General features: G+C 40.0%; 1 protein-coding gene across 7 annotated transcripts in view; it reads right to left on the reverse strand.

Annotated features, from left to right (window-relative positions):
- CNNM2 (cyclin and CBS domain divalent metal cation transport mediator 2) overlaps positions 1-27,079 on the reverse strand; it is a 145,111-nt gene extending 118,032 nt beyond the window's left edge. For 5 of the 7 annotated variants that reach the window (XR_008549869.1, XR_008549870.1, XR_008549871.1 and 2 more), the window contains exon 1: positions 25,282-27,005. Coding sequence is in view for 4 of the 7 variants with exons in the window: in XM_054690159.1 (XP_054546134.1) it covers positions 25,282-26,899 (1,618 nt within the window). In the remaining 3 variants the exon portion in view is untranslated. Of the gene's footprint in view, positions 1-25,281 lie in introns of all 7 variants that reach the window. The other 2 variants (XM_054690157.1, XM_054690158.1) reach the window with 2 other exon arrangements.
- Positions 27,080-27,295: the final 216 nt, after the last annotated feature.

Consider the following 27,295-nt stretch of genomic DNA (forward strand, 5'->3'; position numbering starts at 1 on the left):
TTTTTTGTGTTTTTGCTTTAACTCTTTTACTGAGCACTTATGTGTCAGGCACTGAGCTGAGCTCTTCACATGGCTAGTTCATTTAAACTCTCACAACCCTAGAAGACTTAACTACTCTCATTTTAAAGATGAAAACCTGGGCTTACAGATAAGCTACATTAACTTGTCCAATGTCACAGCTATGAAGCAGAGGAACCAGGATTCAAGTCAGCCAATGCTCAAAGTGTTACTGAGATGAGACAATGACATCATTTCATTAATAACCAGGGTGAGAGTGTAAGATACATGAACTATACCAGATATAGATACCAGGTACAAACTGTTGTGTCCTGATTTATCAGCACCACCAGATACTCTTCTACAAAAAGCTACAGAATACCTCCTGAACAGAAGTAGCATACCTGGTTCACTTTCATATGTATGTATTTTGGTAAATGTGGCATTTTATTATCACACAATAAAATGAACTCACTCAAAACTTCCAAAACCAGGATAACCATGTCTGTCTTTGAAAGTACACATAGAATTCTGGCTATCAGCTAAGAAAATGGTTTTAAAAGCAACAACCTGAAATAGGTATCATAAACCAAAGCACTAAGTCCAAGCTGTACAAACCGAACAAATTCCTAGAATCCAGAACAGACCATTCAGACCCAACAGTCTGTACAGGAGGAAGAATAGTCTGAAAGTGAGGCCATGCCAACAACCATCCGAATTCACTCTGTTCATTTTAGTTCCTTTACTTTCCATACAATATTGCCCTTTGAAATCAACTGTACAAAAGAATTCCAAATAATTCAACATAAGGAGAAAAAATGAAAAGCAGACTTCTAAAATATCACGCCGTTCAATACCTCCAACTTTCTCCCCCAGAGCAACTGCTATTTAATATTGTTTTCTAAATAGCAAGTTAGGGATTTATTACAGAAAAGCAAAAAAAGCAGTGCCAAAGTGAGCAGCCTATTAATCTAATACAGTTCAAAATGCCAGGTTCATTACTGGATGGCACCTAGCCTGCCTCAAATTTAAACAGAGAAATTAGTTAATATCTTTAAAAAAAAAAAAAAAAAAAGGTCATTTTCTTCAGTTAGTGCTTACTCCCAAGGATATCAAAAAAGCCAGCTGTCTTTAGTGAGCAGAAAAGTCAAACAACCCTAAGAATGAGTTTATTGGTCTTAACAGAATGCCTAATAATTGTTTATGAAGATATAATTACCTAATGCATGAAGTTCAAATTGCTTGTCTTAGCACTCAAAAATTTTATTTCCGGACAGGTACCTTTCCAGATCCTTGCCCCACCCCCAGTAAGTCTCCTCTCCATTCCTTGGCCACACTTACCCCTCCAGCAGAACTGGCCTGTCCTACCCTTATCTCTACCAGCAGAAACTTGATTCATCTTTCAAAGTCCTCCTCACAAGCTGAATTCTCCTTGAAGTGCCCCTCCCCTGAGTGGTTCCTAACAAGTAGTTCTTTTATCAATCTCAAAGCACCAGCTTATCCAATAACTATTGGCAATGTCCTTTTCTGCTGTACAATGCTGCAAATTCCTGGACCAACAGGAATTTGGTCCTCATCCTTGCACTGTCCAGGAGAGCAGCTTTGTGCCTTGCATCCAGATGACTCAATAAACACTTTTTAATAGATGTCATAGGAGACATTAAAGGTTGGTTGATGTGCGATCCCTTGCTATCTTATAAATATTTATTTATTTATTTTTAAAAGATTTATTTGTTTGTTTATTTATTTATTTATTTATACAAGCACTGGGTACAGTCAGAAGCGCAGGAGGGTGAGAGAATTCACCAGAGCCAGAGCGGGGAGCAGAGCAGGCAGAAGGACCGAAGCACACTGCTGAGGGGCGCAGCGGGCGGCAGGAGAGGTCTGCGCGCCATGCAGGACCCTCCTCCGGTGGCCGGGGAGCAGCCGGGGATCGAACCGGCGCTGCAGAGGCCGCGGGCAGCTTCGCAACCCAGCGCTCAACCACTGCGCCACCGGGGAGGCCCTATCTTATAAATATTTAATTGATTTATGAACTTATGAAAACCAAATTGGGAACAACCGAAATTTTACATACAGAATAACACAGTGGTTAAGCGTCTGTGAGCAGTTGAGATTCAACTCCCACCTGCCACTTACTGGTGAACTTGAGCAGTGACTTGGCCCTTCTGAGCTTGTTTTCTCACTTGTAAATTGGGAATAATACTATCTACTTCACTGGGATATTGTCAAGTAAAATTAGCTAACACAGTACCTGGTATATAGTAAATATTCAATAAATGGAGTTATGGTTCCTGTTACATGAGGACTCTTCCATTTCGGACACAAGTTTTAAGTAACAGTGTAAATAAAACCTGAAACCAGCATTTTTTCATTTTGTACATTTTTATTTCCCATTAAGTCTTCTCCGAGAAATGTCATCAGTGTCCATAAACTCCCATAAAATCACTGGTGGGATACCGACTTTATTATTTTTTTGAGATAACACTGATTTACAACACTGCATATGATCCTATGACTCAGAGGTACAGCTTCACACCTCTTCAGACAAATGTTACCACATCACACCCACCACCAAGGAGCCCGTATCCTGTTCCATAATCCATAAGGTTCCCTCGCCTCCCCTCCCCACTATTTTTTGTTGTTGTTTTACATCCTCGTTAATATTTTGACAGGAGAGGATTTCTCCCCTCAGGGTGGTAAAGACCCATAGTCCTCCTCCATCGTCCAGAATGTTCTCTCCCCTGCCCGCTTCCTTTTCTTATCCTTCCCCATACTGACATTTTAAAACTCAGTAAATTGAACTCAAGAGAACAGTTATGTCAGGACATAACAAAATCATATTTTCTTCTCCTTTGCACTCATCTGTAGGAATTCCCAGTTTTCCTATAATAAACCAACCGATGTGACATCAACCACATTTGGAGCCAATACTGACCTTATATATATATAGCACACTCTATATATGTCTAGCATAGAACAGGTCTTTCGTTCAAGAATTAAGGTAGAATGACTTTTTAGTTACAGCTGCACTGATACACAGAGACCCCCCCGCATGGCCATGTCCCTAAGGCCTTCTACCTGAGGGCCAGGAATACTATGCTGCCCTAACATTGAGGTTCCTCAGAAGACAAGCCCCAGAGCTCCCCAGGGCTGAGCTAATAAACCCAAATAGGTTTATTTGAAAAGGTCCATCTAACACTTAAAAAAAAAAGAGTATGAAAGTTAATATCTCCAAAGTCTAGACGAATACCCATAAAACACAGCAAAATAGAGGCAGATTCAGTTTGGCAAGTTCTCACTAAAAGCAAGTGGCATGGCAAAGTCCACAGATTGACATGAGCTGACAAGAAATAATTTCCCACTGTTCCCAGGAGGAGCTAAAATACAGGAGGTGGGGGGATGTATGAGTATATCTCAAAGGAAGAGATATGTTCTAACAAACTACTAAATGACTTTCATCTTCAAGATAAAAGTTTCATCAACTCTTGCTTGATAGTCATTTCACTGAGAGAAAAAAATTGTTCCTTTAAAATTATAGCCAGTTTCCCAAATTGGTTTCAAAGGAAAATAGTAACTTTCTGATAAAGCATTAATATCATACAAAATAATTAAATGGTCTTAATTGAGAAAAAGTATGTTCAATGTGGTAAGATTCTGTTTTTCATATTATTTCTACAAGTAATGCTTAAGGCATTTAGCCAGGTTCTTTACCCACCTGACACTTTAACCTTGTAACTTAAAAACTCCTTTTTACCTTAAAAGGTCTCACAGACACCAAGTCCATAGAAGGACTACTTTCTGGACATCTCTGCCTCACGCCACCATCATACTGTATCACCACACAATGAGCCAAATGACCAGCACTTAGTTGGGACTAAGTACCCGAAATCCTTCCTTGGGGCTCCCACAGCACCTCGCATGCATTCCCACAACAGGAGTTTTCACACTGTACCTACAGGTTTGAGTCTTTTCTCCCCTACTAGACTGTTCTATAGTGGACATGTTTTAGGTCTTCCCACCACTACAACAGAGCCAGGAAGATGTTATGGGCTCAATAAATATCAAGCTGAATGACAAACTGTGCCTTTATTGATAGGCCTGTTCTTGGTATAGAATGTGTCTCCTAATCAAAAGTGGTAGTGATTAAAATATCTAGGAAGCCTGAACAAGCAATGCTCATTGTCAGAGGGGAGTGTGTTGCCAAAACAAATGCACAGGAGGTGGATGTTTTACTTGGAGAGGTGTTGGTCAGAGGATACCTACGTTCTCCACGTTGAAGGTTCTGCTCCTTAAAAGGAAGAGTTCCACTAAAGTGGGTATGAGGTCAAATCCATAACCTCAGGTCCAGGGTCCAGTATTGCTTACGAATCACATGATTTTTGACTCTTTGGGCCTCGACTTGAGAGGATATCCCCATATTCTGCCTCTCTCTCAGCATCAATAAAATAGGGATTTGGTAAAGTACTATCTTTTGCAGCATCTTCAGAATCAGTACCCTCTCTCCAACCCAAACACATCTCCTGCAGCCCAGCTGTCATCACTTCTTACCAGACTGACAGCCCCCAAAGTCAGCCTTTCCACATCTTTTCTCATTCCTCTGCAGTAAGTTTTCCACCCAGAAAACAGCAACTCTAGTCATGTCATGCTGAAATTTCCCCAGTACTTCAAAGGTACATCAGTGCTCTTAGAAGAAATACCGGTATGGCCTGGCATACTCCCTGCTGACTTCTAAAATCCCATCTTACACCAGGCCCTGCCCTCAGGACACAAATGCTGCTTCAGCCACACTAATTTTCATTGAGTTCCTTGAATATACATGTTACCTCACACTGTGATACAGCTCCCTGTAATATTCTCTTCTCCACACCCAAATTTCCCCTATTTGACTCCTACTTATCTGTAGATCTCAAGTCACTCAAAAGTCGCTTCCTTCCCACACCTCCCACCTGCCAACATTCTCTAAGGCATCAGGCACTTCTCCATCATACATCCCACACCAGCAAGTTTATCTGTGTGACTGTTTGATTCCTGTCTATATGCCCCAGCCCCACAGGACAGCAATAGTCTTACCAATAAGAAATACAGTATATGTTGCAAAAAATAAATGATCTTTTGAAAGATAACAGAAAATTATGAGACTAATGTTTCCACCTGTGTATTTTCATTGTTTTTCTACATTTCTTCTTTGTAAGTATTTCCAAATATTTTCAAAAGCCTAGCCAGTACCTAAGGCCATCACAATGTAAAATGGTGGAGTAATACATTTTCCAAAACACAGAAACAAAGGCATCCAACATCAAAAGCTTCTGCCTGCCTGAACTTATTCACAGCTTTACAGCACTATGAAACACGGCTATTAAATATAAAACTCAACCTTTTATAGTTTCTTTTAAAACCCAGGAAACTATAAAAGGATCATAGCACCTATGAAGCAGTAAGAAAACGATTAAATTATATGCCAGAGAAGGGATTACAAAACCTTGGACTTAGGAATTTATGGCAACAAGGTCCGTAACTAAAAATTCATTCAAGGTAAGCCAGTACAGTAGTTACAAGGGGGAAAAAATTAGCTATTTAATGGTTCATACTTACTATTTCACCAACACATATTTATTTTGGGCAAAAAGTTCTGGCATTTGGTGAAGAGTTATTCAAAATAGAAGAAAAGTATATTTCAAAGAAAAAAGCAGACACTAATAAATTATAAATGCAAGTCTTTAATCCTTTATTTTCTCCAAGTTGGCATCTTTTATCAGCATGTTGCAGGGTTTTCTCCTTATTTCAAAAGTAAAGAGCTGGAAAATAAATAGCATATTCAAATCCCCAACCCTTTCTCAATGGTGCTCAAAGACCTATCCTGGTTGTAAATCAAAGTAGTTAAGTAACTCTTTCAGGCTACAGAAGATACTGAAAATTCACAATGAAGCAGTAATACCTCACAGGTTTTCAATTATTAATGTACTTCCCCTGAGGCTTAATCTATCTTGCCTAGGAGTGGAGAATCTGGGCTCAGAGGAGTTGTGCAGCTGTAAAGAATAAACCCTTAAACAAGGATGCCTGTATTACAGCTCCACAAGTGCTTTAAAAAGTCCTCCAAAGTAGAAACTGCCCCAAGCAAAATGGCAAAGACCCAGGGCCACAAAGAACAACCAATGTGTGCACTCACTATAGGGCAAAGAATCCCAACAGTCAGTCAAATCAACTGTGCACACTCTCCCAAACACATTTCTGATTTGATGCCTTTCCTAGTGTTGTTCCATGCACCGAAATGCTCTGTCCCTTTGGTGTCCTGTGAGACTGCCCAGAGAACACCTCCAATCCTCTTATTGCTAAAGCATTTCAAAATATTCCCTAAAGTACCAATTCACTCATTGTCTTTTTTTATAACTATAGTTAGGACGTTAGCCCCTATATTCCTTGAGAAATTACATGATACATATGAAATAGCTTTCTTTCTCTATATATATTTTTCTAAACTGCCTTGCACATTATGTCAAATATTTATGAAAGCAATCAGAACTTAGAGGATTTGGAAACCTGATTGTCAACCACAACTTTACGGTAAAGCCATCAATAGTCAAAGAGTTGAAATAGTTTCACTAATAAAGCAAACAAGGAGTGACCAAGTCTAAGTGCAAGTGCAGAAATAAGCTAAACAAAATTCCTGACCTCAATGAGCTCACAATCCAGTAGAGGAGAATATGATTTGAAACAATTGTCAAAAGAAAAGAAAGAGCCACACATTGATATATGAGGTACAAAGAGGGCTCTGTAATAACAAAAAAGCACTTCTAACTCAGCTCAAAGGTAAATAAAGGCCTCCTCTGCAGAACTCAACTCAGCTCACGTAATAGTTAATAAAACAGAAGAGAAGTAGGGGAAAGGCTCCTTGACACTGGTCTTGGCAATGATTTTTTTTGGAATTGACACTAAAAGCACAGGCAACAAAAGCAAAAATAAACAAGTAAGACTACATTAAAATAAAAAGCTTCTTCATAGCAAACAATCAAGTAAATGAAAAAGCAACTACAGAACGGGAGATAATATTTGCAATCACCTATCCGATAAGAAGTTAATATACAAAATATGTAAGGAATCTGTGCAACTCAATACCTATATATATATATATATATACCAATATATATATTGGTGTGTGTATATGTATAAATATACACACACACACATAATATATATCCCTCAATTTTAAAAATGGACACAGGACCCAAATAGACATTTTTCCAAAGAAGACACAGAAATGGCCAAGAGGTATATGAAAAGATGCTAAACATCACTAGTCATTATGAAACGCAAATCAAACCTATGAGACTTCACCTCATGCTCACTGGGATGGCAATCATCAAAAAGTCAAAACAAATGCTAGTGAGGAAGCAGAGGAAAGGAAACCCTTGTGCATTCTTGGAGGGAATTTAAGTTGGTATAGCCATTATGGAAAACAGTATGGAACTTCCTAAAATAAAAATAGAACCACCATATGATCCAGCAATCTCACTTCTGGGTTTATTGCTCTTGAAGAAATATCTACACACTGCAGCATTTTTCACAGCAGTCAAGATATGGAAATAACAAATGCTCACTGACAAATGAATGGATCAAAAAAGTGTTTTACAGGGCCTCCCTGGTGGTGCAAGCACTGCACTATGAAGCAATCCGCAGCCTCTACAGCACGAGTTCAATCCCTGGCCAGCTGGGGAGAAACCCACATGGTGAAGCAGATCGCTCCCGCCTCACCCGCTGTTCCCCTCAGCAGTGTACTTCGGTCATTCTGCCTGTTCTGTTCCCCACTGTCTCTGGTGAATCCTCCCACCCCCGCATCTCTAGCCTGTACCCTAGCTCTTATATGCATAAATAAATAAATCTTTTTTAAAAAAAAAGTGTTTTATACACACAAATGAATATTAGTCTGCCTTAAAAAAAAAAAATTCTGCCATTTGCAACACCATGGATGAACTAGAGGACATGATGCTAAGTAAAACAAGCCAGTCACACAAAGACAAATATTGCATGATCTCACATATATGTGGACTCTAAAAAAAATAAAATGGAACTCATAGTAACAGAAGGTAAAATGGTGGTTACCAAAAACGGGGGGGGGGGGTGTGAATGGGAGGGGGGAAGTAATAAGCCAAAGGAAGGACAGACAGAAAGATGAGAGCTGGAACTCTAATGTGGCTGGAGTTGAGGAATATGGGAGACCGCCTCTTTTGAATAAGCAAATAAAGGAATGCGTGCAAAAGAATAAGAACATTTGCTCTCTAGTTACAAAAAATGTAGGCTATACTTGAAGTAATACATATTTGTCTTGTATTTGTCTTGTATTGTTGATCAAGGGTCAGTAACCAGAGGCTGGATTTAGCACTGGATTGAGAACCAGGAACCTCACATTCTAGCCTTGCCTTTGTCATTCACTAAACACAATTGATGTCTGAACTGGAGTCACTACTCTCCCCTCCTATCTCAAACATCGATTTTCATGCTATCTTGAAAGAGGCACAGATCACTACAGACAAGGACTGACAAGAAAAGTACAGAATGATAAAGGAGATGTCAAAACCATTGCACAAAAGTTTGTTGGGGTCCAGGATATATATAGAATCTCAAAATATGATCCTACAAATGACTCATTAATTACTGGAGGGGGGTAGTACTTTACACTGTAGTATTTCTATCAAACATTTTTTTTTTTAAAGAGGCATGTATTTTTATTTATTTATGATTTATTTATTTGTTTGTTTGTTTGTTTTGTTTATACATGCACTGGGTACAGTCAGAAGCGCGGGAGGGTGAGAGAATTCACCAGAGCCAGAGCGGGGAGCAGAGCAGGCAGAAGGACCTAAGCACACTGCTGAGGGGAGCAGCGGGCGGCAGGAGAGGTCCGCGCGCCATGTGGGACCCTCCTCCGGTGGCCGGGGAGCAGCCGGGGATCGAACCGGCGCTGCAGAGGCCGCGGGCAGCTTCGCAACCCAGCGCTCAACTGCTGCGCCACCGGGGAGGCCCTCTATCAAACATTTTTTAATCTTGATTCAAATTATGAGACAATCAGACAAACCCAGATAGCAGAATATTCTAGAAAACTGGCCTGGACTCCAGAAATGTAAATGCCATGAAAGGAAAAGAGGCAAGGGAACTATGCTAGACTAGAGGAAACTAGAGAGATATGACAATTAAGTGAAAAAGAACTAAATTATTAGTTACCACATTTATATTGATGTTAAATTTCTTAAGTGTGACAATGGCATTGTAATTATTTAAGAGAACATCCTTTTGGGCCTCCCTGGTGGAGCAGGCAGTTAAGCGTAGCTCTGTGAAGCCTTCCGCAGCCTCTGCAGTGTGGGTTCGATCCCCACCGGCCTCGGAGCAACCCACATGGCGAGCAGACCTCTCCTGTCTCACCCGCTGCTCCCCTCAGCAGTGTATTTTAGTCAGTCTGCCTGTTCTGTTCCCCACTCAGTCTCTGGTGAATCCTCTCACCCTCCCCGTCCATCTGGCCTGTACCACGGTTCTTGTATAAATAAAACCTTTAAAAAAAAAAGTGAGGCACACAACTTAAAATAAAGAGAGAGAGAACATTCTTTTATGTAAGAGACATGTATTGAAGTATTTAGCAGTGAAGTGTCATGATATCTGTTACCTACTTTCAAATGACAGGTAGTTTGGAGGAAAAAAAGACAATACACATAAAATTAGAATACATATACGCATACATTTGTCTATATGGGAAAAAGAGACAACTGTGGCAAAATAATAACAATCAATGAATCTAGAAAATAGTTACCTAAGCATTCATTGTATTATTATTTAAACTTTCCTATGCTGGAACTTTTTTCAAAATAAAAGTTGCATGGGAAAAGAATGAGAGAAAATTAAATAGTGAAGAACAGGGTGTATTCCCAGATAAGTACTACAAAAGATATATAAGTTAAAATTTAAAGACTGAAGATAACTAAGTAATAGTATAAGGTATTAACTTAATTGCAGGTGGTACGAATTCAGAGATCAGCAAAGAAAAAAGGCAGAATTTTAACTGGGTAGTAGAGGCTGTGTGGAGTTTCAGGTAGGCAGAATTAAGTCTTCTTTGGGACAAAATGAATAGAAGCATGTTAACCACTGAGTGTGTACGAAGAAACACATCTATACCTACACAGAGAGAGACGGACATATGCGTCTGTTTATACACACATATGTCACACATGTGCAGTTACAAGATTAGCCCTTTTGGACAGATGGCACATATGTGGGCCAGAGCCAGAACGTGAAGAGCTCTACAAGGTCTAGGATGGTCAGCTTCCCATACAGGAGGTAACAGAAACTTTTGAAGGATTTTTGTAATTTCCCCCTAAATAAGAAAGTAATTCCTATTTAATTTAGAAAATACAGAAAAGTGTAAGACAAATATAAAAGCCACCCCATCTTTATTGTTAAGGTTTTGGTATATTTCCTATCATTTTCATGCAGTTCTTAAAACATAGCTGAGACTATCTTTTTGCTGTTCCTTTTTTGCTTAAAATAATTATTTTCCTTCTATAGATTTTATAAACTTAAAAAAAATTATATTCCCCATATTAATAAAAACTGGATAAATGTCACTCTAAATGATTGAATCACATGTGCCAAATTGCTTGGCCATTCCTCACTACTGGGCCTTTAGATTACTTGTAATGTTTTGCTATTTAAGAAAAATTTAGTTCCCCCAAAATTAAAAATGGAATCACTATATGATCCAGCAATTTCACTTCTGGATATATACCCAAAAGCACTGAAAGAAGGGGCTTGAACAGGTATTTGTACACCCATATAATAGCTGCGTTATACACAATAGTCAAAGGTAGAAACAACCCGAGTTGTTGGGTTAAACAACATTTTGTTGGACAAACAAAATGAGGTATATACATAAAATGGAGTATTATTCACCCTTAAAAAGGAGAGAAATTCAGATATCTGCTACCGTGTGGATGAACTCTGAGGACACCATGCATTGAGGAATATAACTTACAACAGACGAATACTGCAGGTACTCCTGAGGTACCCAGTGTAGACAAATTCAGAGACAAAATAGAATGACCTTTGCTGGGCCTGGCGGAGGGGGGAATAATGGGTACAGAGTTTCAGTTTTGCAAAATGAAGAGAGTTCTGCAGATTGATTTACACAACAATGTGAATGTACTTAACACTAGTGAACCATACACTTTAAAATGGTTCAGATGGTAAAGTTTAGGTCATGCATTAACCACAGTTTTTAAAAATAAAATTTTTTTAAATTAAATTACTTAGATGACCATCTCTGTAGTTTAACATGCATTTCTGATTAGTTCTTGAAAACAGATTTCTGAAAATGGAGTTAGTAGGTGAAAGGATATGCAAAAAGCATCAGGTCCTTAAGCATAAGTGCCAAGATGCAGATTTGGCAATAAAGAGAGTCATTGTATTGGCTGTTTAGAAGACAGATTGTAAAGTATTAAAGATGAAGAGAGGGGCAAGGAAAGGGAACTTGCTGTTCCTTAAAAAAGCTTGCAGTAAAAGGAGAAAGGAAAAATAGACAGGTAAACATTTCCTAAGACACAGAACTCTGCCAGAAATGTGTTAGCCTTGAGTGTGAAGGGAGGCTACATAAGCCTTCAGGATGTGTTGACAGTATTCTACCTAGTTGGGAGCCCCAAGTAGCCAGGTAGATTGAATGAACACAGCAAAGATCCTACCTATACTGAAAATGAAGAATACAGCTAAGCTTCACATTTGCTACTAACCTCTGTTTTGGGAAGTGGCCTTAAGAAGTCACAGAAAAAGTAGTAACTGTTGGTTAGTTAGATGTTAGCTAATGGGAGCTAATTCAGTTCCAGTCAATTAAGATTCTTCTTTTGCTTGCTTTAGTCTCAGAATCAAAATATCAAAGGCTCCTCTCAAACATCCAGAGATGTTTGGGTGTGTGTTCATATTTAAGAGTTTATGCTTAAATAATGTTGGTTGGAAGGTCTTCGGTCAACTGATGAGCTGATTTTTTAGTAATCAGGTCAAAACTTTACTATGCTTTTAAATATTTAGGGCACTGAGCAAATAATTTGACTAATACGCATGAGATTTTTTGAGAGAAGTATTATTCGTAAGTAAAGCAAACATTAATTTCCTAAAATGTTTCACTTTCTTGTGACATTAGCTACAAAGAATACAGGCAAAATTCACTAATATTATTTTATGTCATTTTAAAACACACTTTAGAAGAGATACCCAAATGACAGCTAACTTAGCCTCTAGTTTGGTATACATTCAGAAAAAGAAAGAAAAATAGCATCTTTTTATGTGAGATAAATGATGTATAGTAGAGATATGATATTATTGGAGTATAACCAAACCTGATCTTCATAAAAGTCAAAATGTCTTTTTATTTTAGCAAAATGTATGAGATAGTCTGGAAACTACTAATCTTCAAGCATGAGTGGCTTTTAGAAAATGCCTTTTATACTTTTGTCTGCTTAAAATAATCACTACTAGATTTATAGTGATGATTTCTACAAATAAAAGGAAGCAACAGTTTCCAAAATCTCAATACCCTCAAATGAGAGGTATCATGGGTTTACAACTTTATGCTAATAGTACAACAATAGCTGAAACTCAAGCACTTCACCCATCCTTTTTTTAATAAGGGCAATCAAGTAAATACCAAACCACTTCATTCCAGGCAATCCACATAGAAATCTAAACAAACTGGATTTTGTCACCTAATAACATGTTTTGAAAACAAATGCAACCCAAAAACCTAAATTCCTTTCTTTCACGCACAAAGTGCATTTCACTAAGCTGCTGTGCACTCACATACACAATTTATGGGTTTTAAAGTGCTAGTCATCTTTCACCCCAATCATTAAGGATTCCAATGGAGTATGGGGAGTGGGGAATGTGTAAAATGACAACATGCCTGCATTATAGACCAAAATTTCCATATATCCCAAGAAAACATGGATAAATTTCACCTAAATACATTGACTTTCACGTCAATATCTAAATTTATGGTTAAAGTTACAAAATTTATACTTTTAAAAATATTTTAATGGATTTTTTCCCCCAAAACATTACAAAATACATGCTTAAAAATAACAAACTTGAAGTACAAATAAACACACTTCCTCCCCCAACACCCAACCTCAAGTAATAGTCATTGTTAGTAACACTTTGGTAATGTTCTCTTAGCGTTTTCAAGTAAATAAATGCATGCAAGAAACAAGAAAATTAAAAAAAAAAAAAACAGCAGATGGTTCGCACAATATAATATGGTAGTGTTCTGTCTAACTGACTTGCTTCCAGTAAAGTTTCATCCCAATCCCAACCACTAGAGCAATAAAAACATCCCCAAAGGGACCAAGTTATTCCTGCCACCACTTAAATCAAGGAGGTACACTAGCGACTAAAGGAAACAAATCCTGAAGGACCTTGAGAGAGCAGGCCATTGCATTTTAGCTGTTTGTAATTTTACCTCTTTAAATCTGCTAAAATATTCCCATCTCTTGCCTGACTCACAGGACCTCCTAAACCCCCAATGCCATTCTGCAGAAGCTTCCAGTTGAGTCAGTGCTTTGTTTTTATGGTTGCTGATGGGTAAATGGAAAAACTGAAGCTCTCTACACTCCCATAAAGATCAGACGATGCCCTCAGTCTGTCTTTGCTAGCAGAAGAAAACATTTGCCCTCTCAGATTACCAGCCCCTCAAGGTTGCACCAAAAGGGGAAAAAAAAATAAAAATAAAAAAGAGCAAGGAGTTTCATCTGTCTCCTAGCTCCCTGGGACGGAGTATCTGGCATCTCAAGGGTCACACTGAAAGTGGCAGTATCAAGTGCAGCGTGACTGAGAATCAGAGTGTTTTTTCTAGTTTCTATAAAAATGACTCAAAGAAAACTCTTTGGCCTGAAAAAGAAAAGCACTATAAAGCCATTTAGGTATGCTGTGTTTTCTGTGCTCATCCCCTAGCCTAAATCCCAAGACCGATACATAGTTGCTCTAAACATTAGATAGGAAATTTTAAACTCTCAAGCTCTAGCCAGCTATATTTTTGGTCTCTGACCAACAAATTTCATACAGTCTGTTTCTTTATTTCCTATATCCAAACTAAGATAAAAAATTTACTCTTTCCTCTCAAGTTTCCTAAAGAAGGACATTTTCATCACCACCAGTGTTTCACTCTTTTCATATGAAAGTAGGAAGTAAAAATGTTTAAATTTTTTAAAAGAAAAATAAAATTCACTACAATCAAATGAAATAACTATAACCCAAAAACTCATGTTTTAAAAGCATTTTTTCTATTTTAAGAACCATCTCTTACCTAATAAATTAATTCAACATGGTTGCAGAATATAAGATCAATATATAAAAATTATACTAGCAGTGAACAATTTATTCCTAAGTATTTTAGTTAACAAAAAAACTGCAAGTACATTGAAACATACAAAACACATTGTTGAAGGAAACAAAACACAACCTAAATAAATGAAAAGATTTAATGTTGTTAACATTGCATTGGTTACCAAATTGATCTACAGATTCAACAGAATCTCTATCAAGATTCCAACTCCCTTATTTGCAAAAACAGACAAGAAAGATCCATGAAAAACTTTGGCACAGAGGGCTGAGCACAGTGGTGTGAAGCTGTCCGCAGCCTCTACAGCATGGGTTCGATTCCCAGCTGGCCAGGGAGATGCCCACATGGCGTGGCAGACCTCTGCTGTCTCACCCGCTGCTCTCCTGTCTCACCCGGTGCTCCCCTCAGCAGTGTTTTCCATCTGTCTGCCTGTTCTGCTCCCTGCTCTGTCTCTGGTGAATTCTCTCACCCTCCCATGTCTCTGGCCTGTACCCCTGATAACCAAGAAGCACCAGTTGAAGAAAACACACTTCCCATTTTCAAAACTTGCTTCGAAGGTATAAGTACCAAAACAATGGTCAGGCATAAAGAAGATATATATGAATGGAAGAGAATTTAGTCTAGAAATAAAGCCCCACAATGTGGTCAGCTGACTTTTAACAAGGGCACCAAGACAATTCTTTGGGGGATAGAATAGTCTTTTCAGCAGATGGTGGTGGACCAACTTGATATGCACATACAAAAGAACGATACTGATTCCTACTGCTATATATAAAAATTAACTCAAAATGCATGAGAGGCCTAAATATAAGAGCTAAGACTATTAAACTCTTAGAAGAAAATACAGGCATAAATCTTTGCAGCTTTGAATTAGGCAATGATTTCTTAGATATGACAATAAAAGTAAAAGCAGCAAAAGAAAAAAAAACAGATAAACTGAACTTCACAAAATTAAAAACTTTTCTGCTTCCAAGAATGAATGGAAAAAAACTCAGGGGATGGGAGAAAATATTTGCAAATTGTGTCTTTAATAAGAGGTGAGTATCCAGAATAGATTAAAAACTTTTTAATCCAATGATAAAAAGACAAATAACCCAATTTATAAATGGACAAAGAATCTAAATAGATATTTCTAAAAAAAAAGATATACAAATGGCCAATAAGCACATGAGGACATGCACAACATCATGAGCCATTAGGGAAATGCAAATCAAAACCACATGAGACATTACTTCACACCTACTGGGACGGCTAAGATACAAAATTAAAAAAGAGTTAGCAAATTATTAGACTGGAACTCTCATACTTTGCTGGTGGTAAGTAAACAATTGGAAAGCAGCCACTTTGAGAAAGTTTGCCAGCTTCTCAGAGTTAAGAATACAGTCTCCGGGCCTCCCCGGTGGTGCAGCAGTTGAGCGCTGGGTTGCGAAGCTGCCCGCGGCCTCTGCAGCGCGGGTTCGATCCCCGGTTGCTCCCCGGCCACTGGAGGAGGGTCCCACATGGCGAGCAGACCTCTCCTGCTGCCCGCTGCTCCCCTCAGCAGTGTACTTTGGTCCTTCTGCCTGCTCTGCTCCCCGCTCTGGCTCTGGTGAATTCTCTCACCCTCCCGCGCTTCTGACTGTACCCAGTGCATGTATAAACAAAAACAAACAAACAAACAAATAAATAAATAAAACATGCCTCTATAAAAAAAAAAAAAAAAAAAGAATACAGTCTCCATATATACTAGCAATAGTACTCAGAGGTAGATACCTATGAGAATTAAAGATACATATTCACACAAAAATGTGTACCAACTTCCAAGACATGATTATTTATAATGGCAAGAAGTAGAAACAGCCTAAAGGTCCATCCACTGATGAATACAGAAACAAAAAGTTATCTTCATAAAATGGAATATTATTTGACCATAAAAAGGAATAAAATAAAAAAGGAATGAAATGCATAGTACAATATCAATGAACCTTGAAAACATTACACTAAGCCAGACGCAAAAGATACATTGTGTTTGAAAAACACCAACTTGTACACCTTTTTAAAGGGTGGATTTTAACTTATTTTAAAGATATTTCAACTTTCAAAAGCATTATTTGTTTCAGAAGAAAAATGTTTCTGAGGAGAAATGGAATCATCTGAGTTCCTGAAGATGAGCAAAGGTTAGTCTTCTCAAGATCAGGACTCAAAGTTTATATAGATTTGAATTCTTTCCAGGTATATTATTGTACAGTTAAGGAGATTTTGACAAAGATTGACTACGATGACCCTATCCTGACACAGCAACTATTTTCACTTTGTCCATGTTCCTGCAGTGTATACACATGTATATTTTCACATTTCTCTGTGCATATCACCTATGCACAGTTAAGTATGAATTTTCCCATATTGCTATGTGGCTTTCAAAATTTTCAATAAACAGTTGTAATTAGTCAATATCTACAATTTTCTTAACTCCTTCCCCTCCATGCCTGTCTTGAAGTTATGAGATCTTTCAGCCATTTCCAATTTTTTATTATTTATTGATAATGTTACAAATATAAATGCAACATGAAATACCAAATAGCTCTTTTGTTCTCTCAAAGTATATCAATGATTTAAAATTTCCAGGGTAAACAATTACTAAACCAAAGGGTAGGAATTTTTATGACTCCTCATTCCTATAAGCAACAAAAGTGTGCTTTATCAGATGTAACCATTATGTCAACTGTTGATGTGACCCTTGTTAGAAGTTTACATTGGAGTAATTTGAGCTCTTCCCTTGGTCTTCAAATTTAGGTTACTCAAGGGGTTCCAAAATCCACGGCCACTTGCTCTGTTTTTTCTTAACTTTGTCTTTTTCAGTCATTTATTGTTAAGGAGAATGGAGAACTTAAGACTCAGTATTTTTACTCTAAGGAGGGCAGAACATATAATCAACTGTTGCAGTTTCTTTAAAAATACGTATGTGGGCCTCCCCAGTGGCGTAGCGGTTGAGCGCTGGGTTGCGAAGCTGCCTGCAGCCTCTGCAGCACCGGTTCAATCCCCGGCTGCTCCCCGGCCACTGGAGGAGGGTCCTACATGGTGCGCAGACCTCTCCTGCCACCCACTGCTCCCCTCAGGAGTGAACTTCAGTCCTTCTGCCTGTTCTGCTCCCTGCTCTGGTTCTGGTGAATTCTCTCACCCTCCCACACTTCTGACTGTACCCAGTGCTTGTATAAATAAATAATCTTTAAAAAAAAATACATATGTATGTGCCATCTAGTCAAATAACTGCAACTGCTGTAAAGCAGCAGAACCTAAACTGCAGTAGCGATGATAACAATAATAATTTTAAAACCCTATAACAATTAGTCACTTTCAAGATTTCGACATCCATAACAACCATCAGGATGCATGCCCTGAGGTTCCTCTCTTGACTATCAGTCCTGAATGAGAGAAAGACCAAAAACAGCAAAGAGCCATGAGAATCATTATGACAAAAATAATGATTAATTGAGCACTAAGTACAAGGTACTTAGTGGAAAGAGCATCTTTCCATTCATTGTCACATGAACTCTTACCAAGTACCTTATGCATTAGGAAAATACCCCATTTTCCTTTGGAAAAAACCTGAGGTTTAAAGAGGGTAAATTGCTTTCCCAAAGTAGACCCAGGAAGAGGATAATTGTCTTAATCTTTGCACTAGCAGATGATATCCTCCCTACATGATGTAAATCTGAAAAGAAACATTCCCACCTAGGTCTGACTGTAATTGGGGAGGTGCGGTATTAAGAAATGAGGCTCTCACCATCACAACACAGCAGTATTATAACCAATGGTAGCATAAGGGGGAGGGCCAGCACCCTCATGATCTCCATCAACCCCTAAACCAGCCTGATAAACATATATCATCTACAAAAGGTGCTTGTTAGGAGTCTATTAGGTCCCTCTTCCAAAGCCTGCCACCCCTAAAATACTCATATACAGACATTCTGGAATAGCCAGCATATGTGATGTTGAAAGAAAGAATGCTTCTTATCGTCCCCCTGCCTTTCAGGGTTGGTAGGATTTGGAGTTCCTTGTTTGTCGTGTTCTGAGAAGAAGATGAAAAGACAACACTGAAATAAACAGTATCCAATCCTGCTCATTCATTTCCGTGTATTTTTTTTAATTTATTTTATTTTATATATTTTTACATCATTTTTCATTTTTGCACAATGCATGCATTTTCATCTTGGTTATAGTCCCCATATAATTCCCACCACCCTTGTTTTGATCCTACTCCCTTCTACCCCCCCAACCCCCCCCCCCCTGAATGTGTATCTCTGGTTTGTTGATTTTGATTTTTACTTTATTATAATTAGTCTTTTTCCTGGTCCCTTATTTAGGTTTTCTAAATTCCTGCTATGAGTGAGACCATCGGTATTTTTCTTTTTCTTTCTGGCTTATTTCACTGAGCATGATCCCTTCCAGCTCCATCCATGTTGCTGCAAATTGCATGAGTTTATCTTTTTTGATTGCTGAGTAAAATTCCTTTGTGTATATGTACCACATCTGGAACAAGACAAGGATGTCCACTCTCACCACTGCTTTTCAAAATAATACTGGAAGTGGGCCTCCCCGGTGGCACAGTGGTTGAGCGCTGGGTTGTGAAGCTGCCCACAGCCTCTGCAGCGCCGGTTGGATCCCTGCCACTGGGTGAGGGTCCCACATGGCGTGCAGACCTCTCTTGCTGCCCACTGCTCCCCCTCAGCAGTGTGCTTCATCACTCTGCCTGTTCTGCTCTCCGCTCTGGCTCTGGTGAATTCTCTCACCCTCCTGCGCTTCTGACTGTACCCAGTGATTGTATAAATAAATAAATAAATCTTTAAAAAATAATAATAATAATACTGGAAGTCCTAGCCAGAGCAATAAGACAAGAGAAAGTCATACAAAAATTCCAAATAGGGACGGAAGAAGTAAAACTATCACTATTTGCAGATGATATGATAATATACAAAGAGAACCCAAAAAACTCCACAGAAAAACTAATCAAACTAATCAATCAGTTTAGTAAAGTAGCAGCATTTCCATGTATTTAAGCTCAAAAAATATTCTTTATAAGCCAAGTAAATCTTACTGCAAAAAAAACATAAACTTAGAGGAAAGGGTCCCTTAAAAAGAAATACGCAAGTTTATAAGTAACTAATACCTAATTAGAATCCAAAGTTTGTTCTTAAAAGTTTAATTAGTTCAAGAGCAAAAACCATAGAATATCATAGTGGCTCAGCCTATTTTGTGGGTTTTCCTGAATAATGATATCTTAAACTGTGTTTAGATTTGCTAATAATTTTCAAAAATTGGTCCCTTATAGTTGTCTGGAATGCTTCAGATTTTAAACAAATCTGACGCCCTTTGAGGTAGGGAGGGGGCAAGTAGTGTGTAATCCCCATAAAAACCAAGAGAAAAAGCAAAACAAGGTCCTTTCCTGTTCCATCCAGCTCTCACTAAGTCAGAGCTGGATTTCAACTATGGTCTCTCCTGACCTAAAAGGCCATGCCCCGGCTTTGGTGATCCTATTAACACAAATAACCTCCCCAAATCAGGCACGATTCACAGTAAGAATTTAGCTTACATTATTAAAAAACTTTAAAAAGGGGGGAGTGCACAGATGCATGAATAATGGGACACATGCTTCAAATGCTTTGATGAATATTTTAGTGGGATTTCACAGACTTGTACTGTGAGCAAAGTGTTTTTAATTAAAAGTGCCAACGAAGTTTCACCCCACAGTCCCCAATCCAACCTTCATTACCCTCATAGAAGAAGCAACCCAAAAGAAAATACATCATTCAAAAAGATAATCAAAACAAGATAATTCAAGAAAAATACATTACAATAAACTTCGTGAGATTTCACACAATCTAGATATCAACACCTATTTACTAAAAGACGCTCCTAGTCTGACCTTAGCAGAGTAAGGAAGTCAAAATTAATCTAAAATAAAAAGAGCTCATATATTCAGACTTCTTTTCTATGTAACAAAATGCCTTTCAAAGATAGAATGAATCCAGGATATTACAAAGACTGACATCAAAATCAAGACAAGTAAAAACCAGTGACAACTCTGAATATTTGCTTTTCCAATGCTACACCTGCCTGGAACTGAGGAACCTAGATACAGAAGACGTGTTGAAGTGCCAAGAACTGCAGCTCCGGCGGGGGGGGGGGGGGGGGGGGTCCAGTCCAATTGGATCTACTTGTGAGGTGAACAACCCTAAGCAAATCATTTCATGGTCTTCCCTCTGCTCTTTCTTAGGGTTACTTTCCTTCCCAGAAGCTGACAAGACCGAGACCGTTTCTCTAACTTACCTCACCCACTTAACCAAAGAATTACGTTAGGGTAAATGTTAACAACATGGATTCCAAGATCACTTCCCTGGAAACTGGTCTAAGAAGTCTCTAAGTGAGGCCTTATTCTTATTATTACTAGTATTATCCCCATAAGAACATTCTTATTCTTAATAAGTATGGACCTCATTCTTAATGAATGACCCCCAAGTATTTCTTATCATCTGGTAAATTTACAAACACTAGACTTGATCCTCAAGCTGCTTGCCTTCTAGCTCTGACTTGACTTTCACTATCTGGGTATTTCATAATGATGCTCTCAAACACAAAATTATTACACAAAATAATAAACATACAAAAATCACAGAAACAAGTATATCTACCCTTATTTCCATCCCATTCATACCTTTAAACATCAATAAAAATAGCCCCTGGACTCTAAACAAGTGGAACACTTTATTTGGCGAGAAAAAAGTTTTTAATATTAAACTCTCAGCACATTAATATGGAAAGACTTGCATGGAAGAGAGAACTGTATACTAATGTTTTCAGTGAAAACTACACATTGTACTCTTTCCTTACAGAAAGACATCATCTGGGGATGCTACTTGGTCTTAACTAAGAAAAAGCAAGAAAATAATCTGGCTAAGCCCCTAGCAGCTGTAAACAAGTACTGGAATGCAAGTTAAAAAGCTAAAAAAAAAAACAACAATAATAATAATAAGCAGACAAGAAAAACAGTAACTAGTAATTAATTCTTCTAATCCAATCTCAAAGTAGTCAACTGGGTGGGGAGACTTATCCCCAGGTTTTGTTAAAGGTTTTGTCATGTAAGTGGAGAGTCTTTGGTGTCCTTTCTACACCCAAGTGTAGAAATTTACCATTTCCTTCCTCCACGCTCTTTTGCTTTAGACAATTTTTCTAAAATTTCCATAATCCTCTAGTGGGATTTACTTTTATTCTCTTATTTAGATTTAGAAACAGCTACAAAACTAACAGGAAAAGACATTACATAGGGACTGAGAGCAAGAGCTGGAAAAGACATACACTGACAAGTATGATATAAGCGGTTATAACAATGTATAGATCAACATTAAAACACAAAACTGAGTCTGTGTCACCCTTGCAACAGAAACAGATGAGAGACTAAGTGGAACATTAATACATGCTTTAGCTACTAGAAAAACAACAGTAGAGCAGCCACTGAAGTGGCACACCAGTGCTATAATGTTAGTAAAAAATATTTTCCAAGTGGATCTTGATGCTTGACCTAGAAATACTGGAAAGAGAATTCTTTAGATTTAGGATCACGGAAGCTAAAATAATTAATTTGTTTTAATGGCAAAAGTGGAGAAACCAACAATTATGTAGAACATCACAGAAGCACAGTTTAAAGTGTCTGTGTCTCTCTCTCCACACACATACATACATGTACATATACACAATTAAATACAAATATACAATTAAATACATTTCTGTGTCTGCTGAGACAAAGTTTTGACAGATGACCTAACTTCATCTGCACTTAAAATAGTAATTTAAATCTTGATCAAGGGGACCAGCATAAAAGAGAGATTAAGAGAACAAGTTCTGCTGTCATACAGACCTGAGTTAAAATCCAAAATCACAAATTACTGTGTGACCTTGAACAAATCATTTAACCTAAGCCTCAATCCCCTCATTTGTAAACTAGAAATAATGCTTCACTCAATCATTAAGAGATTTAAACAAGGTGATTCATGTAAAGTGAATCACCTTTTTCAGAGGAGCACCTGGCACAGAGTAAATAAGTAACAATAATAAGCTAACTGTAAAATTAGCACTATTACTTATCTTTCAACCCCAGTCAAGGTGTCTTGGTAGCCAAACAAAAAGTTCTAATTATTAGAGAGAAGACATTCATACATAATTATATAAAGGTGGCTTTCATTTCATTACACATCATAGAACCTTCCCCCTCTCCTTAGTGAAAAATACCTCAGATGAGTGATGGACTGGAAGGGCTTAATGCAGATTATCTTAATTAGGAAGGATTATTTTTCAGTGACATCTAAATTAATGTTCTAACCATGATGGGGGACTTACAGTTGATATTGTTAGAGAGAAGGAAAGTGAGGAAGAAAAAGCTTTCCCACCATCCTGTATTCCATTAATCAATAGAGAAAAAACAATAGAAGTTTGACTGCTCACATTAGTTCATGACTGAATTACAAAATGAAGAGGGGAAAAGATCAAGTAAGACATTTTAAATAGTCCAGAAAAAACTTAATATCTTATTATCACAGTGGTTAGTGCAGCTAAAGCGCCCAAACTGATTAAAAAAAGATCAAGACTGGAAAGGTGAAAATCAATTATTCCTATAGAGACAAATACCCACTCTTCTATCCACTTAAGATCATGGTTTAAATTTCCCATTTCTAACCAACCATCTTAGACCGCTCTTCAAAGATGCCATTGGCTTGCACGTACCTACAACTTGTACAATCTTCTTAATCAAATTACTATCCTGGTTAAGCGTAAAAATAAAAGCTTGCACACTGTTATTTTTCCAGAATTCAGAGGAAAATATTAGTAACTCAATCAGTTAAAGGATACATTTCAAAGAAAATACTGTGCAAGGCAATTATAAGGGAAAAAAAAATTCCTTATGAAAACGTTCCAGCCAATGGAAAAGTGATCAAGGACAACCAAGAACAAATTTCAAAATAATGCCAATTTTGAAATTTTAAGTTAAGGGTAAGATTAATGAGCTGTGAGGTGAAGAACCACATTCTCAAAAGGGGGGAAAAAAAGAGATACAGAAGTGAAGGAAAGACTTCAGTAGGGAATACACATTAACTAGTATAATCAGACCATCAGAAGATGCAAAAAATTCCCCCCAAAATATAAAAAATTACCTGTATAAATGTGGGAAATTTAGCAACAGAAAGACTAAATATTTAAATAGTATTTTCAAACACTCCAAGCCATCTTTCAGTATCACAGATATTACTGCAAAATGACAAGCAACTGTTTAGATGCTCTAATTAACAACTTAGTAGGGAAAGAATAATGACACCCCCAAATGACACCCCAAAAGAAACTTCCGTCACCTAGAGATAATGGATATTTTCTTTTTTACTGTTTAAGAATCTAGAAGAATCTCCCCTGCATTTAAATGCAAATTACCAATCTCCAAAGCACATTCTGCTCTATTCCTTTATCTGAAAATTACTGCAATGTGATCCTGTTCCAGCAAGGACACCATTCAGCCAGGAAAAAGGAATTAGGACAACCACACACTCCATGAATATGTTCAGATCATCACATCCAGGGAGCTGTCTCCACTTACACATGCCAGATTTCAGTGGAGAGACCCTATTGTTGATCCAAATTCTATTTTAAGAAGGAAAAATTAGCTTTGAGGACTATCAGGTCATTAATGGCTACATACACACTTTAGTAAGTGCACATGCCCTGGTATCACACAATTTAAAAATTTAGCTTTCTTTGCTTTTCAAATGACAACACTAATTACTGAAACTTTTCCAAAGGCAGAATTTCAGTAATAACAGTATGAGGGTGTATGTAGGTACCTGTGCGTTACATGTTCAAACAAACAAAATACAACAGGATACAAGAAAGGCTGACACTTCATTCTCTGCACTTTGCTTCCCTGTTTAAACTCCCTGTAACAGTGAACACGGATTTAGAGAAATACTTCAATTTAATGTACCAGGTTAAAAAGAACACTTTAAAGCAGAAAGATTCAAGAAATAAAACCATAATAGAGGGATTCATCCCACCGTTAGAGGTTCAAGCTTTCTGCCAAAACCACACTTAGTCTGGGAAATTTTGCTCATTGTCAGGTAAATATAAACAAATAGTTAATAAAGCTTGAAAGCTGGACAAGGCATAGATTAACTTACCTCCAGTCTTTCCAAATAAAATGTTAATAACTAACTTTAATTAAAAACACAAACAAAAAAACCTCTTTTCTAGCTAATGAGTGTGTGTGTGTGTGTGTCTGTAAGAGACAGAGAGAGAAAGAGAGATACTTGGCTTACTCCATCCCCTATCCTCAAAGGCAGACTCCAATCTACCCCCAACAGGTCAACAGACAACCAGGAACAGAAGCTATTGAATATGCACTTTCAACAATCTCTGAAACCTCAGTAAAGCTTAAGGAGGAGGAAAATGGCAGTACCGGTTTAGAAACGCTATTTAAATGTTTTTTAAATGCCTACAATTAGTATATGTCAACCCAAAGGCACAGTATGGCATTCACCAGCTCCTTCCACCTCCTACCCGCTCAGAACCCTGGCAAAGCCTGCACAGACCCCTCCAGACCAGAGTCCCCCACCCCTCGGAGGGGCTGCGGGGTGGAAGGTTATCATCACATAAATTAGGCAGCCTGCTTTTTGATATGGAGAAAGCAAGTGAAGGCAGTGTTGTGCTTTGAAAGAACCTGAAAGCGCTTACTAGTTCAATCCGTGCCCAAATCCACGCCACCCTTTCAACTTTGCAATTAAGAGAGCGAAGGAGAAATTCCGGTCAACTCGCCTTGGGGGGTTGGTCTGAGGGTAGAGGACTCAAGTAGGGAGGAGGGTGGAGAGAGAAAGAGCAAGCCAATGAAAGATACCAAAATTTCCCACCTTTCTTAAATTCTTCCAGCATAGCGTCCAACTTGGTGTCATTGAAAACAAAGTGCAAGGGGTGGTTATAAAACTTAGTGATGGTTTTCAGGGGAGTACAGTCATCTGGATCCACGAAGGCCAGGTCTTTGACAAAGAGGAGGTCCACGATGTTGGAGCGCTCCCCCTCAAACACTGGGATGCGAGTGTAGCCGCTCTCCATGATCTCCGACATCGTGTTGAAGTCCAGGATGGCCTCCCCGGTGATCATGAAGCAGTCCCGGAGGGGAGTCATCACATCCTCCACCGTCTTGGTGCGGAGCTCCAGCGCCCCTTGGATGATGTTCAGCTCCTCCTTCACGAGGTCGTTGTAGGGGTCAGTGACCCGGAGCATCTCCAGCAGTTTTTCCCGATTATAGACCGTGCCTATCTCCTGGCCCAGGACGCAGTCCAGCAGCTTGCTGACCGGGTAAGAGGCGGGGAAGGTCATCATCATGAAAAACTTGGTGAGGAAGATGGTGTTGGCTCCCACAGCCAGGCCGTGCCGGGAGCAGATGGCCTGGGGCACGATCTCCCCGAAGATGACGATGCCGATGGTGGAGACCACCACCGCCACGAGGCCCGAGCCCGCGATGTCGTCGAGCAGGATGGTGAGAGTGGTATTGACCAGCACGTTGCCCAGCAGCAGCGAGCACAGCAGGTAGTTGCCCTGCCTGCGCACGGGCTCAATGCGCTTGGCATAATTTTTCTCCTTCTCGGTGCCGCAGTTCTGCACGATGCGCAGCTCCATGGGGTCCAGGGCCATGAGCCCCAGGTTGAGGCCGCTGAACATCCCCGACAGGCACAGGAGCAACGAAATGAAGATCACCTGCAGCCAGAAGGGCAGCAAGAACTTCTTCTCCTCACCCACGATCATCTTGGTGTCCTCGCCATCGTGGTAAATCCAGGTGGTCTCGGCCCACGGGGGTGGGGGGAGCCCCGCCACCCCGGAGCCACCCTTGCCCCCGACGGCGCCGCCCGCGGACCCCGGACCCCCGGCGCCCAGGGCGGGCGTGGAGAGCGACGTGCACAGGTAATAGGACTTGCTCTTCTCCATCTTGCGCAGCGGCTTGATCTCGATCTCGATGATGCCCGAGGTGCGGCGGTTGAGGATGATGTGGGGCAAGATGATGATGTCTGAGGTGCGGATGCCGCAGCGCTGGGGGCCGCTGTCCGGCTCCGGGGGCGCGGGACCCCCCAGCCCGCGCTCGCCGGGGCTGTGGCGCCGCCGCTCGTGCTCGGTGAAGGCGATGCGGGACCAGGTCTCGTTGTTGATGTTCTGCCCGTACACCCGCAGCTTGACCCGGGTCCGCTCGCTCACCCGCAGCGCCCCTCCTTCCATGAACGACACGTCGTTCGTGTCCTCCAGCCGCAGCCCGATGATCACCGTCTCCTCGCTCTCGGCGGCCGCCGCGCAGCCGCCCGCGCCGCAGCAGCAGCTCAGCAGTAGCAGCGGCAGCAGCCGCCCCGCCGCCTGCAGGAGCCCCCGGCCGCGGGCACTGAGGCTGCGGCGAGCCGCCATCTTCCAAGTGGGCAGTGCGGCGGCTGCCTGCCCGCCCGCCATCTTTACTTCGGGTTCACCAGCGCCACAGCCAATCATAGGGTGGCTGCTCCAGCTGCGGCCTCATGCTTCCCACCCGGCGGCGCGAGCGCAGGCATCGGCCTCGGGTCGAGCTTGCAGCGGAGCGTCTGCACCCGGCGCCCAGCAGCCCGCCTCCCTGACTGACAGCGGCTCGGCCTCGGCCGGCAGAGGCACCTCGAGGCTCGCGGGAGGGGAGGGCGTGGGGAGAGCGCCCGCCGCTCCCGCGAGAGACAGGCCGGCCAGCCAATCACGAGCGGCGCCCGCCTTCCCAGCCAGGGGGCTGGAATGGGGGCGTGGCCGCGAGCGGCGCCGCGGGCCAATGGCAAGGCAGGTGGGTGGGGCGATGCGGGCCTCGGTCCTCTGCACGCCAAGTTTCCAACTGAAAGGCGCGTGACTCTTGTGTATTTGCGAGAG

The sequence above is a fragment of the Talpa occidentalis genome, unplaced genomic scaffold, assembly GCF_014898055.3.
Source record: "Talpa occidentalis isolate TD23 unplaced genomic scaffold, MPIMG_talOcc4v2.1 talOcc4.8, whole genome shotgun sequence".
Lineage (NCBI taxonomy): Eukaryota > Metazoa > Chordata > Mammalia > Eulipotyphla > Talpidae > Talpa > Talpa occidentalis.